This window comes from Macrotis lagotis, chromosome 5 (genome assembly GCF_037893015.1).
Source record: "Macrotis lagotis isolate mMagLag1 chromosome 5, bilby.v1.9.chrom.fasta, whole genome shotgun sequence".
In the NCBI taxonomy this organism is placed as follows: domain Eukaryota; kingdom Metazoa; phylum Chordata; class Mammalia; order Peramelemorphia; family Peramelidae; genus Macrotis; species Macrotis lagotis.
This window is the reverse complement of record NC_133662.1, coordinates 189,226,872-189,246,528: the sequence shown is the minus strand read 5'-3', so window position 1 is coordinate 189,246,528 and position 19,657 is coordinate 189,226,872. Positions and strand designations below refer to the sequence as shown.

The 19,657-nt window shown below is 34.9% G+C and overlaps 1 protein-coding gene across 2 annotated transcripts in view; it reads left to right on the top strand.

The window, feature by feature from the left end:
• The window catches only part of THBS2 (thrombospondin 2), a 76,995-nt gene that overhangs the window by 45,846 nt on the left and 11,492 nt on the right, over positions 1-19,657 (top strand). For both annotated transcript variants that reach the window (XM_074188075.1, XM_074188076.1), the window contains 12 exons: positions 2,309-2,449; positions 2,975-3,071; positions 4,679-4,849; positions 5,232-5,408; positions 7,274-7,447; positions 7,689-7,816; positions 7,937-8,089; positions 9,473-9,691; positions 12,974-13,081; positions 15,236-15,395; positions 18,227-18,345; positions 18,867-19,101. In XM_074188075.1, the coding sequence (XP_074044176.1) occupies positions 2,309-2,449; positions 2,975-3,071; positions 4,679-4,849; positions 5,232-5,408; positions 7,274-7,447; positions 7,689-7,816; positions 7,937-8,089; positions 9,473-9,691; positions 12,974-13,081; positions 15,236-15,395; positions 18,227-18,345; positions 18,867-19,101 (1,882 nt within the window). The remainder of the gene's footprint in view (positions 1-2,308; positions 2,450-2,974; positions 3,072-4,678; positions 4,850-5,231; positions 5,409-7,273; positions 7,448-7,688; positions 7,817-7,936; positions 8,090-9,472; positions 9,692-12,973; positions 13,082-15,235; positions 15,396-18,226; positions 18,346-18,866; positions 19,102-19,657) is intronic.

Sequence of the window (19,657 nt, the reverse complement as noted above, 5' to 3'; positions counted from 1 at the left end):
AAATTTTTCATTCGGGAAATTCATTTTCATTTTAAAGCCCTATATTACATTCATCCCTGTGATCCTTTCCTGGCATTAATAGTGGAATGACTTTTGGAAGTCTCTGAATCTGCCTGATGGAAAGTAGATGAACAACTAAAAGTTGGAGCATTTCTCATAAGAGTAGAAAGCATAGATAATTCCTATACCAAAACAAAACGAAAATTTCACAGAGTATGCTGTTGTGTGTGTAGAACTGGGACAAATCCAAAGCACAGTGTGTCTTCCCCTTCACTGCATTTCCATATCAAGAGCTATTTTTAGGGGGTCCTGCATTTAAAATAGGCTGGCCAGGCCTATGGATCTAGGTTAGAGGGAAATCATACTCCTTTGCCTTGATGATGCTGGTGTTGGTAGTAGGTTTTTTCCTTTTGTTGTTAGCACATCTGTCTATCAGTGCTACGTCTGTCTATCCTCTCCCACTGCCTTCTGGAATATTGGCCTAGTGGCAACAGCCAAGGGGTGTAGCCTTCATCTGTTTGGCTCATCATTGAGTAATTGGATAAAAGAGGGGAAGCAAAGTTTAATTTCTAATTGAGTGTTGTCAAATCAACAGAACATCAAGATGTAAAGTGAGTAAAATTGAAAACTGCTTCTGTAGCTTTGATTTGATATTAGGAAAAAACAGGGCTGATTCTGTCATAGTAGTTAGCAGAAGTAGCAGTGATGGTGATAACAGGAGTAATAGTAGTAGTGGCAGTAACAGGGTAGTTGGTAGCTTTTGTCCTTCATTATTGAAGAAGACCAAAATGACATCACCATAGAGACAAATTACAGTGAGTTCTACAGTGACTGATCTGACCAATATGATCTTGGAATACCGTACCACAAGTTGGACACAAATAGTCCATGTGAATGCCTGGAATAGTTATTCTAAACTTAAGAATCTCACATTTCCTTTGAGCTGCTTCCATTCTGTCTTGCTTATAGAGCATAGCACCTTCACTGATGAGGGCATGTCATGCTGGGTGGTCCTGTGCCAGTGTCTCCCATGCTGCACAGTTAATTCCAAAGTTCTTAAGAAAGTCCTTCACGGTATCCCTGAATCAATTCTTATGACCTCCCGGTGACCTCTTGCCCTTTGGTGAGTTCTTCATAAAACAGTCTTTTTGGCAAGTGTATTCTGACATTCAAATAACATATGGCCAACCCATCCAGGTTGTGCTTTCTGTAGGCTTGAGAAAGGACCTCAGTGTCTGTTATCTTCTCCTGCCAGGTAATCTTCAGAATCTTCCTAAAACAATTTAAATGGAAGCGATTCAGTTTTCTGGCATGGTGCTGGTCAACTTCCAGGTTTCACAGGTTGTATAGCAATGAGATTAGCAGAAAGGCTCTGTACACCTTCAGTTTGGTAGTCAGTCTAATACCTCTTCTCTCTCACACTTTCTTTCTCTCCTAAGAACTAAACCAGTTATAGCAATGTATGTTTCAACCTTATTATCAATAGTGTTTCCCTAGAATGTATACTGCCAAGGTAAGTGAAATATTCCACAGTATTCAAAACTTCTCCATTGGCTTTAATTGATGGTACTATATATGGATAGTGTGGTGTGGCTGATGGAGTACCTGTATTTTCTTGGTATTAATTTGTTAGGCCAAAGTTAGCACAAGCAGCAGGAGTAGTAGTAATAGGAGGAGGAGGAGCAACAGCAGTAGCAGCAGTAGTAGTAGTAATAGTAGGAGTAGTAGTAAAAATTGAAATAGAAGCAGTAGCAGTAGTAGAGGTAGTAGTAGTAGTAGTAGTAGTAGTATTAGTAGTAGTAGCAACAGCAGCAGCAGTAGTAGCAGGAGTAGTAGTAGAAATAGAAATAGAAGCAGTAGGAGTAGTGGCAGTAGTAGCAGTAGAAGTAGTAGTAGTAGTAGTAGTAGTAGTAGTAGTAGTAGCAGCAGCAGCAGCAGCAGCAGCAGTAGCAAAACAGCAGTGATAGCAACAGTAGTAGCAGCAGAAGTAGTAACCATAGCAGTAATTGTAGTAGTCAACTTTGATTATTTTCCAATTTTACAAGCCTATAGTCGTCTTTCACAAAGCAGTATAGATTTGCTTTATGTTTATTAATAATCACGACAATAATGGTATCAGTAGGTAACAGTTCTTTAATGGCTGCAAAGGTTTATTTTACTTACATTATTATCTCATTTGAACCCATTTAAAGAAAAAAGTAGTTAACCAGAAACAAGAATATGATCATTAAGATGCCTTAATATTGACTTGCAATTGAATCTTGAACTTCACTTATGTCTTTTCTTGGCGTTGTCTTTTCTTCTCCAGACAAATGATAATCAAGTTCTTTGGGAACTTGTTGGTGTCCCTCTAAAAGTAAGGAATCAGACAGCATGTTGGCAAGAGGGCCGTTTCTTTCAAGATAATGAAACCTGGGTAGTGGACAGCTGTACTAAATGTACTTGCAAGGTGAGAATTTGGAAGTACTTTCCCTTTATGAGATGGGGTTGGGGGGGGAGGGAGGGAGAGAGAGAGAGAGAGAGAGAGAGAGAGAGAGAGAGAGAGAGAGAGATAGAGAGAGAGAGAGAGAGAGAGAGAGAGAGATGGGGTGGGGAAGAGAATGAGAAAAATGAGAAAAATGAGGGGAAAAGAGACAAAGAGAAGTGAGGAAGAGAAATGCAATGAATAAGGTAAAGAGGAAACAAAAACATGACTTTTTATTTTTCCTTCCTTTTATAACCTGTAAGAGATCTTGAAAAACCAAAATATAGTTATTGTGTAGGGAAAACACATTGTGACAAACAGGTCATTCCCTATTTAAATGGATAGAAATTAAGTATTTCCAAGACATAGGAATATAAAAGCTGACAAAAATATCGAATCCTATAATTTTGAAGGAATTTGAGACATCCATTTCTTTCCTCTTACTTTTTTGCAAATGTCATACTGTCTATGTTTATCAAACAGAAACTAATGAAATTACTTTCTTTTTAGAAATTTAAAACAGTTTGCAACCAAATTACCTGCCCAGCAGTAACTTGTGCCAATCCCTCCTTTGTGGAAGGTGAATGTTGTCCTTCCTGCTCTCCCTGTAAGTATTTACTACTCCAAGTGGAAAGAATCATTTATGTAGATTGGAGGTAGCTAATAGCAGTGGACAGAAGCCTGACCTGGGGTCCATATGACTTGTCTTCAGTTTTATCTGAGATACTTATTATTAGCGTGTTACCCTTGAAAAATGGCTTCATCTCTCCCTTAGCTTCCTCATCTTTAAGATGGAATAGGATAAGCAGAGTCAGACGTAAAGGAACAAAAATATGCCAGACCCGTGCTTAATACTTTACAAATATTATCTTATTTCATTCTCATAGCAATGTGGCTATTATTATCTCCATTTACATTTATTTGTAGATATTTATTAAGTGCTTTAAAATTTTAAAATCATACAAATGTTAGGTCCTACTTTTGTTGCTGATACTACTACTACTACTACTACTACTACTACTACTACTACTACTACTACTTACTACTACTACTACTAGTGTGTGTGTGTGTGTGTGTGTGTGTGTATGTAATTGAGGGTAAGAAGTTGGTATGGAAGAGAAGATGAAGAAAGTGAATTAAAAGAAAAGAGTAAAAATTCAATTCAATCTCTTAAGACTATTGTTTTGTTTTTCAAAAATAATATTTTTCATAAAGATGCCTTGAAGTCCTCCAAAGATAATGTCCATATATTACTAATAATGCCATTTCATATTTCTACAACCATCACCAGTTATTACACTATGATAACCTCATAATATCCCCCTGAACTGGATGAGACAAATTTTGTTATTTCACTTTTTCTCTATGTTTGAGAGAGCAATTGAAATTAGAGAGGAAAAAGTACCTTGACCAAGATGCTCTGGCCAATACGTAGCAGTCTCTTCTCACTATAATATTTTTCTATGAGAGCACAATAAATTTGCAGTGGTATTTTCTAAATTGATTGTTCTTATTTTTCACTGTTTATTTTTTAATGTTTCTTTTGATTTGCAGTTAAAAGACCAGTATTAAACTTCACTGTGTCATGGCAAGATTGAGAATCTATTTTTGGGTCTCTCTCCTTAATTTGAACAGATTTGAACCTGGAATTTCTGAGTTCAAAATCAATGTTCTTTCCACTGTAGCCTGTCACCTATGAGACTGGACTTTTATTATTCCTAGAATGGTTTTTTGTATGGGACTATATACTTGCCAGAAAGAGGGAGAAATGTTTTGTTTCATCAAATAGAAAAAATATATTTAGCTTCATTCATTACAATAAGACCTAACCGGGGAAACTTTTTTAACAACTAGGTCTCTGAAATAAAATGTATGCATGAATCATTTCATAGTTTAATCTATATTATTAACATTTTCTCCATTTAAAAAATCTAGGCAATTAAAACAATAAATTAAACCATGAATTGTAACATTTGTTAATTCGAAGGAGTTAATACCCACACAGAAAATTTAGCAGGTGTCTTGTAAACTGGCACTGGCTCATTCCTGAATCAAAACACATTTTTTTAATCATCCAGTTTAATTCAAGACTTTTTAAAAAAACCTACCTATTAAATGTAGGATACTTTTAAAAATTATTTTTGTGCTTAAATAACCCAATTATCCATCGAGGTGAGACAAACTTAGGACATTCTATTTTCTCTGATCACCTAGTCAATGACAATGAAGAGGGCTGGTCTCCATGGGCTGAATGGACAGAATGTTCTGTTACATGTGGTTCAGGAACTCAACAAAGAGGTCGCTCATGTGATGTCACCAGCAACACATGCCTAGGACCCTCTATCCAGACAAGAATGTGCAGCCTTGGCAAATGTGACAACCGAAGTAAGTGATGGAGAATTCTGTTACCTGCAATGCCAAAATGTTCAAGCCATTCATTCTTTAGTTTGTTTTTGTGCTTGCCATTCTTTTTGTTATAGAAGTGGCATGCCTTCTGATTGCTTATTGGAGTGATCCTCTTCACTGTTGATAAATCTTTTCCAGGTTAACTCCTAGAATGTTATAAGTTAAAAGGTTAAACTATTCCTTTTTTCTCATTTTAGGTAATGTTTCCCTTCCTTCCTGGGTTCCAATTTTGAACTATTACTCAGTTAATAAGTCAAACATCTGGATTGGGGTTAGGTCCTCTGGGTGATTGTTAGTCATTTCCTTCCTTATTTAAACAACACAGGATATTAATCTCCTGCTATGTTTCTGCATCTGTTAGGGCAGCAAAATGGCGGCTGGAGTCATTGGTCCCCTTGGTCTTCCTGCTCTGTAACATGTGGATTGGGGAACATTACTCGGATTCGTCTTTGCAATTCCCCTGTTCCACAACTGGGAGGAAAGTTTTGCAAGGGAAGTGGACGTGAGACAAAAGAATGCGAGAAGTCCCCTTGTCCAAGTAAGTCTGTAGGAACAGCAGCACCGTACTGAATAATATTTGTATGTGGGACTGTCATTTGAGGACTTGCTAAGGATTGAAACTGATAGAAAGAAGGTATTCAGTCTAGAGTCTATTTTCAAAACTAGCCCAGCTTGAAAAAATAAACTCCAGAAGCATTTTCATTGAAATAAAAAATGCTGTACAGTCATCTTGGCATAGTCTACTTCTTGAATTTGGCATTCTGAATTTTTTGGACTCAATATTGACCTTGTATGGTTTAGCTCTGACTTCACTGGTCTCTTGCAAAGACTTCAGTAAAATTAAAACAAAACAACAAAACCCTCAAACTGTAAAGGCAAGTATAGTAGTGAATTTTTGAACTGATTATGTAATGTTATATAACAAAAAAAAAAATTTCCCCTCTTTCTTCCTTCTCAATTGTTTTGGAAGATATAGGATCATAAAAGTCAGGTTTATTCTGAACAGGTTTGCCCAACTTCAAGAGGAGATATTTCCTTTGCAAGATGTCCAATTAATTCTTTCTTTAAATGAGGAACTCCTGTATTAGTTCAATTCATCTGTGATTTTTCAGAAACAAGAAACTTTGTTGTATAGAGATCAAATCACTAGAGCTAGAATCAGAAGATCTGAGTTCAAATCCTGCCTGTCTCACTATATTTGACCTTGGCAAATCACCTCATATTTGAGGAGATTAAATTTTCTCATCTGTAAAATGGGTTAAATATAAAAATAAATTGCTTGAACTCTCAGTTATCTTCTAAGTTTACATTTGAGGTCCTTTAAGCATATTTGAAATGAGGCTGATTTGATAATAAGATAGCCTTCTACACAATTTGAATTTTTTTAATGTTTCTAAGTAAAAAAATAATTCCCCGAAATAATTACCATATTTAAAACTTTATATAGTTTATCTCAAAAATCATAGAATATTTTAGATGACAAGGACTCCAATGAGGTCTTCTATCAAATACCTAATTAATGATCATTCAGACTTTGCTTGAAGATCTCAGAAAGTGCAACATACAACCTCTTGGACATTTCATTATACCTTTTTTTTGGACATTCAGTTGTGTCTGACTCTTGGTGATCCCATGGACCAGAGTATGCCATATCTTTCTGTCCTTCACTATCTCTCAAAATCTGTCCAAGTTCATGCTCATTGTTTCCATGACACAATTTATCCATTCCATCCTCTCCTAACCCTTTTCCCTTCCACCTTTCCCATCATCAGTGTCTTTCCCCATGAGTCCTGTCTTATTTAAGTATCTGTGAAGTTTTTCTTAGTGTCAAAATCTTCTCCTCTATGTCTTCGTATTTCTTCTTATTCTGGAGAATCTAATAATTCTTTAATAAAATAGGCCTTCAATAATATGAATGTAGCTATCATATTCCTATTTTGCTAATGGAATTAATTCCATATATCCCAGAAAGTTAATAATAATACACATTTAAGCAATACTTCCAGGTTGTTCAAGAGCTTACCTGATAACAATTCTAAAACACAGGTTATATGAATATTACTCTAACTATTTTATAGTCTCCAATTGCTAGGTAAAATATTCATGATCACACAAAAAAACCAAATATTCCTTCTAATTTTTTCTATTTGTTTATATATTCACATATATGAAATATAATTCATTTATATTATATTTATATTCCTTATGGTTCTTGTCCTTCATTATTAAAGAAGACAAAATGACATCACTATGTTTGAGACAAATAAAAATGCATCTTACTGTGGCACAAATGTAAACACTTAACAATGCCACATAGAAAATATTTAAGACATTTAAGGTTTTTCTTGCTTGTTTATAGGTATGCTTCATCTCACTGATCTTTAACTTCTCTTTCAATTACAGTTGATGGTCGATGGGGTCCATGGTCTCCCTGGTCTTCCTGCTCTGTCACATGTGCAGGAGGTATTCGTGAAAGATCCCGGATTTGTAACAATCCTGAACCACAGTATGAAGGAAAGGATTGTGTGGGAGATATCAAAGAACACCAGATGTGCAACAAACGGAGTTGTCCCATTGGTATGTATGGAGTAATCAGTGCTTCTGTTCTTTTTTGACGATGCATAAAGTTTGATTCTGCCTTTGGCTATGATCTAGATACTCTGAAGTAAGAATTACACCCAGTGTGGTCTGATCTATAGCCATATAGTAATCCACCACAGAAAATGAAGCTTCTGACTTTGTCTTATATTTATTTTAATACAATTTGTATTTGGAATATTAAAAAAATAAAATTTCACCCTGCCTTCTGCCTTCACAGATGGATGTTTATCTAATCCTTGCTTTCCTGGAGCAGAATGTAATAGTTTCCCTGATGGCTCTTGGTCATGTGGCTCTTGCCCAGTTGGCTACCTCGGGAATGGTACTCACTGTGAAGACCTTGATGAAGTAGGTGCCCTTCCTGGGCTATCATTTCCCAAGATAAATTTTTTCTCCCTCAGGATTAAGTCCAGGCATCATCTGAAGGTCAGAAAGCCCAACAAGTTATTTTCCTTTGTTTCCCTACAGTGCACAGTTGTCACAGATGTCTGCTTCATATCCAATAAGGTTCACCGCTGTGTCAACACCAACCCAGGCTTCCATTGTCTGCCATGCCCCCTACGCTACAAAGGAACTCAGCCTTTTGGGAAGGGGCTTGAGGCGGCCAGAACAGAAAAGCAAGTAAGTTGTGGATGTGAGGTCACTGGGCAAGAGATCAGCTGTGTAAACTCAGGGTGGAACACTTTCTAAAGGCAACTCAGCCAAGAGTCACAAGGAAAGGAGTGTGGGGGAGTAGCTAGTTGCAGATCCTTTGGGAAGGAGATGCACCTTCTATTTGTGGGATGATTGGCACAGGTTGCACTTAGGATACCACTCCTTGTAAAATTATTTATGCAAGGTTGGCCTTTTCTATTCTTCGATAACAAAAGAACAAATTGAAAAAAAAATCACAGTTGGGAAATGATACTTAATTTGGGAAGTATAATACTACCCTAAAAATGCAGTTTCACAATTTCAGTAAAATAAAATATCGAGAAAACTAAAAGGGAAGGCTTGATCTGATATTTGGAGCTATTAATCTAGTCATTTATCTATTACATTACAGTCTCTCTTTTATCTTTAAGCCATTTATAAATTCTCCTTTACTTTATTTAGCATAATAATGTAATATACTCTTTAAATTGTTGGGGATAGTGGTACAGATTTCTGCAATTTATGTAGCTGGAGGTGTCAAGCATGAGTGTGGCCAGCAGTACTCCCAAATGAATGTAGCCCAAACCAGATTAAAAATTTAATTTATAAATATTAAATAAAATAAATAATAATATAACAAAAGCTAAATAACATCGAATTTTAAAGCTAATTCAATTTATAGTGTAAAGGGATGCTTATCTAAGTTTTAGTGGTCCTTATTTCTATTTGAGTTTGATACCACTGATGCAGATTTTTGAATACTACTGCCTAGAAATGTGTACATGGGGAGAAGAGGAAGTACGGAGGAATCTGATATGAGATTTAAGGCAAAGAAAATAGGATGGATTAGTACTTCTAGGCTGATTGAAACTTAAAAGGGGGTGCAAATTAGCTACAGAAAACCAGCTGAATCAAGACTTCTAGTGACATGAATTCTGCGGTCTTTGTGTAATTAACCATACTCTTGCCCATTTTTTTCTTTTAAAACCACTGCCTTAAATGTTTTAAGTATCAACCTCAGAGAATAATTCTAAAAATCAGGTTATATAACTAATACTCTAACCATTTTACAGATATGGAAACAATTTCCAAAGGTTAAGTAAAATATTCATGGTCACACAAAATAAGACAACATTCTTCCTAATGTTTTCCATTTATTCACACACACACATATATGTATCTATATATACATATATACCTGTATACACACACACACACACACATAAATTCTGTTTGCCCCAATAGAGGTTAAAGATCTTTGTGACAGCGATTTTTAAAAAATTTTATCTTTATATTATAATATCCAACATAGTATAAGCATATGGTGAGCCACATTATTGGAGAATGACAATCTGATGCCTGTTATTGTAGGTTTGTGAACCTGAAAATCCATGCAAAGACAAGACTCACAACTGCCATAAACATTCAGAATGCATCTACTTGGGTCATTTTAGTGATCCAATGTACAAATGTGAATGTAAGACTGGCTATGCTGGCGATGGGCTCATCTGCGGGGAAGACTCTGATCTGGATGGCTGGCCCAATAAAAATCTTGTCTGTGCAACAAATGCTACATATCACTGCATTAAGGTAAGAGGGAATGTGTGTGAGTTGTGGTTAAGAAATGAAATTTGTGTATGTGTGTGTGTGTGTGTGTGTGTACGCTTGCACGCACGTGTGTGTGTGTGTCTTATAGAAGTCAGTTTTGTTGCTTTAGTGTCATAGTGCATCATTATAATATAAGGATGGAGGGAACAAGAATTTATTAATGAGCCAGGCCATTTGATAGATAATTTAAAAATGTTATTTCATTTGATCCTCACAATAATCCTGGGAAGTAGGTGCAGGTATTATTCCCCCTTTAGGCAGGTATAAGTTAAGCCTGGTTCAAGATCACACAGCTAGAAAGGATCTGAAGGTGGATTTGAATTTAGGACTTCATGATGCCAGGCCAAATACTATATTGATCAAGCCACATAACTGTTTTAACTTATTATTGTCTTAGCATTTTTTTCTCAGGTCAAGGGGATCATGATACTTCTGGGGAATAAAATTCCTCTGTACAAAAAAAATACATAGTAGTTGTATAAATATTAATCTTCCCCCTCTTATAGCCCAAATGGATTTTAAAATTCATCCCTTTATGCTACAAATAAGGCAAATGCAGATATATATATATAAAATCAATTTTTATAAATACATCATGCATATTACATATACATTCATATATGTACATGTATGAATACATGGATCTTTTTGTTTTTGAAATTCCCTCCACTGATGTATATTGTAACTCATCTACTCCTGTCTAGACTGTACAACTCATAGAATTGTATGTATATGTGCATATGTATTTATATATATATATATATATGTATGTATTTGTTCATACTTTTTCAGACACAAAAACTTAAGTACATTGAGAGAGGTAAAGGCAGAGAGAAAATTAAAGAGGAAATTTATGCCCCAAGATCATTTGTTTGCTTCACAGATCCCATACTCAGTGTTTTGCCAGTGTTGATGAAGTTCATCTGTGAAATTTTAAGTCCCTCATATGTAAAACAGAGGAGTCAAAACTGAGGTCTGATAACCAATACTAGCATCAGCACCAGCATTGGCATGACTATCACCATCACAAACAGCAACCACATTTATATATCACTTCAACTTTAGCAAAGAGCTGTACTTCTAATGCTTAACCTATAAATGATGATAGAAGAGGTAGACTGGCAAAGTGGATGATTATTGTATTTGAATTTAGGAAGTCCTGAAGTCAAATACCATCTCAGAGGTTGCTAATTATGTGACCTTGTACTAGTTACCCAATCTCTCTTAGTCCTGGCTTTCTCGCATCATGGGGCTAATAATATTTACTTACAGGGTTGTTGTGAAGATCAAGAGAAATAACATATTTAAAACATTCCTAAGGAACTACAAAAAGAACCATGTGAGATAAATTATTATTCTCATTTTGTAGCAGATTAAACTGAGGTTAATAGCAGAGAAGTGATTTGGCCCAAGTTATCCATAGCTAGTGAGTAGAAGTTATGGGAATTGAGCTCATTGGATTCTATATTCTTTGTTCTTTAAAAAGTTGTACTCAGAGTAAAATCCTTGGGGCCTTAGAATCCCTTTAAACATTTTATATATCCCCATTTTTGCTCCAATCTACCCAACTCTTTCTTAGCATTTCCATGATCACTGCATAGTAGAATTAGCATTCTTGATTATTTTCCTGGGGGGGGGAAAGTTCTTTTTCCAAAGATGGGTGGATGAGTGATTATTACATAAATCTTGTACGTAGTAAATGTTTGAAAAATGTTTATTGATTAACCAACAATTCACTTTTAATCTGTAGTTAAAATCTGAAGTATATGATCAGGGTCCCAGACACAAAGTAGACCAGGAAGTAAAATTCATTCATACTAGGAGGAGTTTCCCTAGTTTACCCTTGAAGATATCTTTTATTCCCGCCCTCCACATCTATAGACACTTAATCAATAAACATTTATAAGGCATCTACTATAACAAACATCACATTAAGCATTGGAGACACAAAGAGAGGTAGAAGACAGTTCCCTTTTTAAGAATTCACAATTGAATGGTGAAGACAATATGCAAATAAAATGTTTTTATAGAATAAATTTGACAAAACAACTAACTGAAAGTACTATAATTAAGAGGGATCACAAATGGTTAGAGGACTTCACCTGAAAGAAAGAAAAAGTCAATGAGTTCAAAAGCAGCAGAGAATATTGATCATACACATGACTGTAGCATATGCTTGAACACTGATTAGAAACTATGGTAATACCAGATCACTGTGCCTAAAGATGCACCTCAGGGTGACCTGAGGTTCTACTGATACTCTCTCAGCTCACTGGTTTTTGGATTTGTGTCCAGTTTAGTATCAATATATGTTCTTCTGACCCATTTGTCATGGCATCCTGAAACATATTGGCATGAGATGAAGCACCAGGAAGAACTGCTTCTGATCAGTTAAATGATACATATTGAACACTTTTGGAAGGCTCATCCTTTGAGGTTTGCTAATGCCTATGCTGATTTAATAAAAACAAATGTGTTTTTGATGACCACATTTTGATAATAGCAAGTATTCTCAGGTGGTACTTATTTGGAGTTTGTTTTGATTAGGTAATATGATCTTAGTCGCTTTTATTTATATATCTTGCTCACTAATAAGAATAACCTAAGAAGGCAGAAAGTAACTTTATTTTGGATAATAATTCTAAACTCTAATCTGAACATGCCCTTCTTTCAAATTATCTTTTTCTATGAAAAATTGAAGTCCAACAGAGTTGCCAATTTCTTGTTCTTTAGGATCTAATTTTCTATTCTAAAGTTCTAAAAGGAAAGGGGAAGCTTGACTAAATATTCCTGAATGCTTGTAAATTTTTACAAAGGGACAATTCTTTATTTTCTTGAATTTTCTTGTTTGGTGAATGCATGGAATTTCACAGTTTAGAAAAAATAGATTAGTCTTTGTTTCCACTTATTATAAGGCACCGAATTTTAGGGATAGAACTTGAAAAGAAATACACTCATCATTTTAAAGTTTGGCAAATTTACATTCTTAAGCTTTCTATATAAAAATTTTCTATTGCGGATGGGCCTATCTGGCATCTCCTCTTCTTACTTACAAGGTTTGCTTTAATGAATTCATTTTTGAACCATGAAAATCTTCTGAAAAAGATGACAATCATGGAAAGTTTGAAAGGTAACTTAGTGACCATCAAGTCTAACTCCATTTTACATAGGAAATGAAGGTCTGAAAATATTAAATGACTTGCTGATAGTGACTTCAAACATGACTGCAAAATTGACTCAACTTTTTAAAAAATAAAATTTCAGGATAACTGCCCTCATCTCCCGAATTCTGGCCAAGAAGATTTTGACAAAGATGGCATTGGTGATGCTTGTGATACTGATGATGACAATGATGGTGTAGATGATGAGAAGGTAAGTTAGTTCCTTTAGTTGCATTTCTAACCATGTACTGTGATATATCAACTTTTTATTTTTTAAAAGTTAAATAGCAATTATCTGGATTATTTTGGCTGTTTACCTTTCCATCTCTCTTCTCTCTGTTCCGCCCTGCATTCAATGGTAGGAAATCTTTCTAATTACCCATTTAATTTTGCCTTTATTTAACTTAAATATCAAATATTTTTCATTTAGATTATAAGTTCCTTGAAGATAGGGACTGACTTTTTCCCATTTTTTTGTTCTTAGTATAGAATCTTGCATAGAGTAAGCATCTAATAAATATTGATTTTTTAAAAATTCATTAATTACTGTATAACCTTCCTAAGGTACCACTTTTTCTGATTATGTTTTTCTACTCAAAGGCCCTTTGGTTGTTCATTGCCTAAGAAATAATATATGAACATTCATATCATTACTCAGTTATCTGACTTTGGCATTATTTTGACACTCAAAGTCTTGTATTATTCAACTCTAAAATGCCTTTCATGATTTATTCTTTATTTTGCAACTTTTTGTAGTCTTCCTTCCTGACTGCCTTTCATGCCCTGTAGACATCCTTTGAAGTTCATTTTTATGTTGCAATCATCATACAGAGAAAGGATTCTCCCTCTATCATAACTACATTTTGAAGTTCCTTTATTCTTTTAAGGCCCAACCTAAGGTCTTTAAGCCTGATCTTAACATCTTACCTTAAAAGGAATCAAGATCTCTCTTCAATTTTTATAGCACTTTATTTGAACCTCTGCTGCTCACTTACCACATTCGTAACATAGAAGAAAATATGCATGCTTTTTTGCTGCAAGGTGAGTATTCTTTCCATCCAGGCAGATTTTGACTCATCCCACACATTCTCATATTCATAGATTCTCATCATGTTTTCTCAGAGATTCTCTATAAAGCCTCTAAGAAATGTGCTTTAGGAATCCTTGTCAGTCTTTTTGTATTTTGTAGATCCTAGTGCACATGTTTTCAATCTGTTATACCATCTTCTTGCTGCAGTCCTACTTCTCCTGGCTTTTTTTCTTAAATGGCATTCCTAACCTCTACAAAGTCCTTCCCTGCTGCTTCTTGGGGACATAGAGATGAAACTTGAATTTTCAGAGTGTGAAAAAACATAATCTCTATCGGGTTTTACCATGTCACAAAGCTTAAAATCAGGTCCTTTCAGAAGCCAGTTAGGGACTAACTAGTTTAGTTAATTGTATAGAGATGTCAAATTCTTCAGTCATAGTAACCCTTGAAACAACAGGCAATATAAATAGACCTAGGAGAAAACAACTGTTATAGAAATAATGCCAATGCTTCACACTTTTCATTTAAATACTTCCTATTAGAATCCTCTATTCTGAGAGGAAATGTGACATAGTCTGAGAGTCAGCATGACTTGGGTTCAAGACTGGTCTCTCCCACAACCTGGGTGGGTAATCCTGGACAAGTCGCTTATGTTCCCAGTTCCCTAAAGTACCTACCTAACCAAGAATATAAATGTCAGGCAAGGACCTGACCTGTACAGGTAGAGAGAATATCCTCAACTAGGAGTGCCCTGTGTCAACTTCTATCAAGGTAAATCTGACAAGGACAGTTTCTATCTGTCTAAATGTAGATTTCATTTTATATGATACAATAATTGAGTAAATAGAGGTAAAGATAAATTATATAATAAAATATATTGTATTATATTATAATATTGTGATATATAGTTATTGTTACAATATATTTTATTGTAATACTATTGTAATCTACTATATACAAAAATTGTATCCTTACGTCTGACTTCAACTCTATTGTTAGATCTTGCAACTAGAAGAACAATGTGCTTTCTTAAAATCTTACTTCTGCAATGTCTTTCACTATTTGATTATAGCTTTAGTACTTCCAATTCTGATTATTTTCCATCTGACAAAAATACTTTCTAATAAAAGATACATAAATTAAAGGACTTTTAATGCTCAAATGAACAAAATATCCACTGAACTTATATTTGTGAAGCATTAAATTGAGTCTGACACACAGTTGTCAGTATATAAATATCTATTTCCTTTTCTTCTCTTCCCTTTCAACTCAAGCAAGCATTTCCAACTAAGCTCTGATATGTTTCCTCCTCACTTCTTTCCTTTGGTTTTCTAGGACAATTGCCCTCTTCTCTTCAATCCCCGTCAATCTGATTATGACAAGGATGAGGTTGGAGATCGCTGTGATAATTGCCCTTATGTACACAACCCTGCTCAGATTGACACTGACAATAATGGAGAAGGGGATGCCTGTTCTGTAGATATTGATGGAGATGGTAAGTCCTTTTTTCTTTGTCATTACTTTTCATGTATCTTCTAAAAAATTAGAAATAGCTGCAAACCACAGTCTGTTTTGCGATGGTATGGTGCTTTATTCGTTTCAAAAAATATAATAAAATATAATTAACCTTATAGAAATCCTACTCCATGTGTAGTCCCTCCATTTGTAGTTCATTCCTTTTGTGGTATCTTCCATCCTAATGAAGCAGAAACATAAGGTTGCTGAAGTTTGTGTATGCCCTTCTCTTTTTTCAACTTTAATCCCTTTCATAGTTTCTAAGGAATTCCTTCCTGTCCCAAACAAATCTTGTTTTGATAAGGAAAACATTTGATGAGTGATATAATTTAAAGTTTATATATCTATCCAAGAATATGTGCTTTTTACATGACTGTGGTGTGTGCATGTAATAAAAACATTTCAGACATTAGCAAATAGAACAATTTTTCTTCTTCAATAGGATACCTTCAATGACTCATAAAATACTACACACAAACAGCTGCCTATTCTATATATCAGTTACATCAATAATATTGATGGACTTGTTTGGGGCCTTATATATTCACACAACATGTTATACAAATTACAGTCCTATATTACTCACTCTGCTTCCTAGGTCATATCTATCCCCCTTTACCAGTTACCCTATATGTAATGTCTACTGCATATTTGGCATTCTAGTGATAAGAATTGCATATCTTCTGGAAGCACCTCAGGTCTGCTTTGGGGGAAGCATTACTAGGACCATTTCCCCCCCTGATGTCAAAGTTGAATTTGCCTTTGTAATTTCTACTTCTTGCTCCTAGTTCTACACTCAAGTCTAACATTTCTTCCATATGAAAGCCCTTTAGATATTTGGGAACAGCCATTATGTCTCCTCCCAAACCCCAGAGTCTTCTCTTCTTCAGCTCTATGGTACCATGATCTCAAGGCTTTTCACCTTCCTGCTCACCTCCTGAAGATGCTACCTTGCATAGAAGTATCCTTCCCAAAATGTGGAGCTCAAAACTGAACATCCTAGACCAGATCAGACAGATTACAGGAAGATTATTGGCTCCATGGTCTTGGACAGGATGTTTCTCATTCCTTGAATTTCACAAGATAGTTTCTGAGGGGGCATATGAGTAGAAACAGGTAGCTGTTGCAGAGAGTGGGTTTCTCTCTATTCCTGTGCATGTTATTATTAATAGTCTTCTACTTAATCAAATGATTCCACCTGAGAACAGTTGAATGTATATTCAATGCATTCAAAGTACTGTGGTATATAAGCAGAGAAAAAAAACATTCGTATTAAATACATTCACAGGATTTCAGATCTGTAGAATTAGAGCTTTAAGGGATCTTAGAAGCCATAGAATTGAATCCTTTCATTTTACAGGTGATCAAACTGAGGCACATAAAGTTTAAATGACTAGCCCAGAACCGCAATATTATCAGATGTGGTTTTTCTGACTCTACTACACTATATACTATACCATGTTGCCTTTAAAATTTTTGAATTTCTGGGAGGCACTGAGGTATCTATCTATACAGTGATGTACTTATAAATATCTGAGGATGGGGACCTGGAAGACAGTCTCTATTTGTTGAGAGATATTCAAATCACAATGCATACTCATCAACTAAATCATTCAGTTAAAACACTACTTTTTTTAATTTTCCAAATACTCAGCTTCTTTTCTCAAAGCACTCTTCCCAGAAATCCAGGGATCAGATTTATAACATGCTTATTCTGTTGATTACAAGAATGAGGAGACATTCTGTTGAATTCATTTTCTAGCTCAAGGGTAATCAATCATTATGTATACCTTTGAGACCTTCTCAATTCAGGCTCACAGCTGCTGCCTCTTCAGTCTATCAGTAGGTTAAAGAAATAGTATTACTGCCTTTAAGCATTTAATCCTTTAAGAAAGAGACCTGAAGGAAGAAAATTATCTGCATAGTCATGGAACTAGTAAATATCAAGCATAGCATTTGAACCAAGGTCTTTTGGGTATTATCCTAATACTTTTCCCACTTCAGCATGCTTATGGTAGCTTAGAAAGATTTTTTTTCCATTTCTATGATTTCAAATGAAACTACTTCCAATCTCTCTTCAACTACTCAGTTCCACATTTTCCCAGGATACTTCCAACTGATTATATCAACACCATCTTAAATTCAGTATGCTTGAAAGAATTCCTTATCTTCCCCCCTGAAATCTTTTTTTTTCCCATGGTCTTCCCCACTCTTGGCAACATTATGACGCTTTCTGTAAGAACAAAACCTCAGTGTTATTATCTTGGATGCCTTACTGTCCTTTGGTTATTTCAGTCAATTGCCAATTCGTATTACTTATTTCTACACAATACAGCTTTTCCAAGAATGCAAAATCATTTATTAAATTTCCTGAAACAAAAGGCTAGAAAGAAAATCTGGCAGAGCTTTGTCACTGGTATTTTCCCACTAACAAATGTTAAAATAATGTAATATCCTGCAGTACTAATGGAGTTTCAATGGGAGATAATCAGTTGTTCATACAGGTTGGAAGTCCTAAAGGTGTGTATTATAAACACACTCACTTATAGAATATTCATTATAATTAATTATTAAGTTATCTCCAAGAAAGAAATCTATTTTTTAAAAATATGAAATTCTAAGCAATTTCCTGAGATAAATAAATTTTATGTTGTTTAATAAATCAAAATGCTTGCACATATGATCATATTCTAATTAATTTTCTTATTGGAGAAAAAATTACTTAAATAGATTTAAGAAATGGGAAACAAAGTATGGTTTTTTTTCCCCTAAATTCAATAAACTTTCATATTTTTCTTTGGTCATTTGCAGATGTTTTTAATGAAAGAGATAATTGTCCCTATGTTTACAATACTGACCAAAGGGATACTGATGGTGATGGAGTTGGAGATCACTGTGACAACTGTCCCTTGATGCATAATCCTGACCAGGTAAATAATCAGATTATATGAATTGAGAGAGAGTGAGCTATCATTTAAGCTAATAATGTACATGAATGAATAAGCATATTAAATTAATAATTTTTTTTACTGTATGTCCATTATAGAGCATAGATTTTATACAAGTATGTTCATTTCATGAAAGGTTTTTGCAATGGTGTTCTTAGCTGAAACTTTGTATGCTTTCAATAAAGTACTACTGCAGGACTATGAGGAAAATATTGTGGATTTTCTAGTCCCATATTCCTGTGACATGCAAGTACTTACCAAATTCCAACTCTGGACTCAGATGATGCCTTTCCATAAAGCATTTGAGAATGTAAATGATTACTGTCACAGATGAAAATAACAATGGATGGTGAACTCATGCTATTTATACTCTCATAGTGAGAAAAAAGTCAGTTTTCCTATAGTAATGGATCTTTTTTTTGGACCAATAATCTGAACTGCTCTCTTGATTATTTTTTCTTCCATTACATTTGGGTCAATAACTTCTCACTTGATCTTGTTAGACTGATGTGGATAATGACCTTGTCGGCGACCAGTGTGATAACAATGAAGACATAGATGAAGATGGTCATCAGAACAACCAAGACAACTGTCCCTACATCTCCAATGCTAATCAAGCTGATCATGATAATGATGGCAAGGGGGATGCCTGTGACTCTGATGATGACAATGATGGCATTCCAGATGACAGGGACAATTGCCGACTTGTTTTCAATCCTGACCAGGAAGACTCAGATGGTAAGTGCCCTTCAAATAAGCAAACTTTGCTTGTTTTATTTTTTATTTTTGGTGCATGTGATTGTTCATTTGCAAGCCAAGAAGTCTGACTAGAAGTGTGCTCATAAAAAGATCTCCAAAGACACATGGATAGTAATATGATGAAATCATCCTAAATATATTGGAAAAGCACAGTTGTTTTAGATATCATATGGAACTGGACAAATGAAATGATGTTTGTTTCTCCATGACCTGTCTGCTACACTGCTGATATGTTGCTGTGTTTGCATTCTTCAACAGATGCTAAATATCAAATGTGGTTGTATTTGGCAGTGGGGATAGGTAATGTCATGGTTTTTGTAATTTATAAAGGGTCTGGTGATCTTTGAGGAACAAATCTCACCATTAGAAATAGAGAAAGAGATGAACTATTGACCAAAGAATGATACTTTTTTTTCTGAGACAGAAATAATGAAAATTACTAGCTAGTTGAATTTCTTTTTTTTAAGTGAACAGAGAATACACATTTTAAAAATAGTACAACATTCTAATCTTCCTTGAAGAAAATTGTAATTTG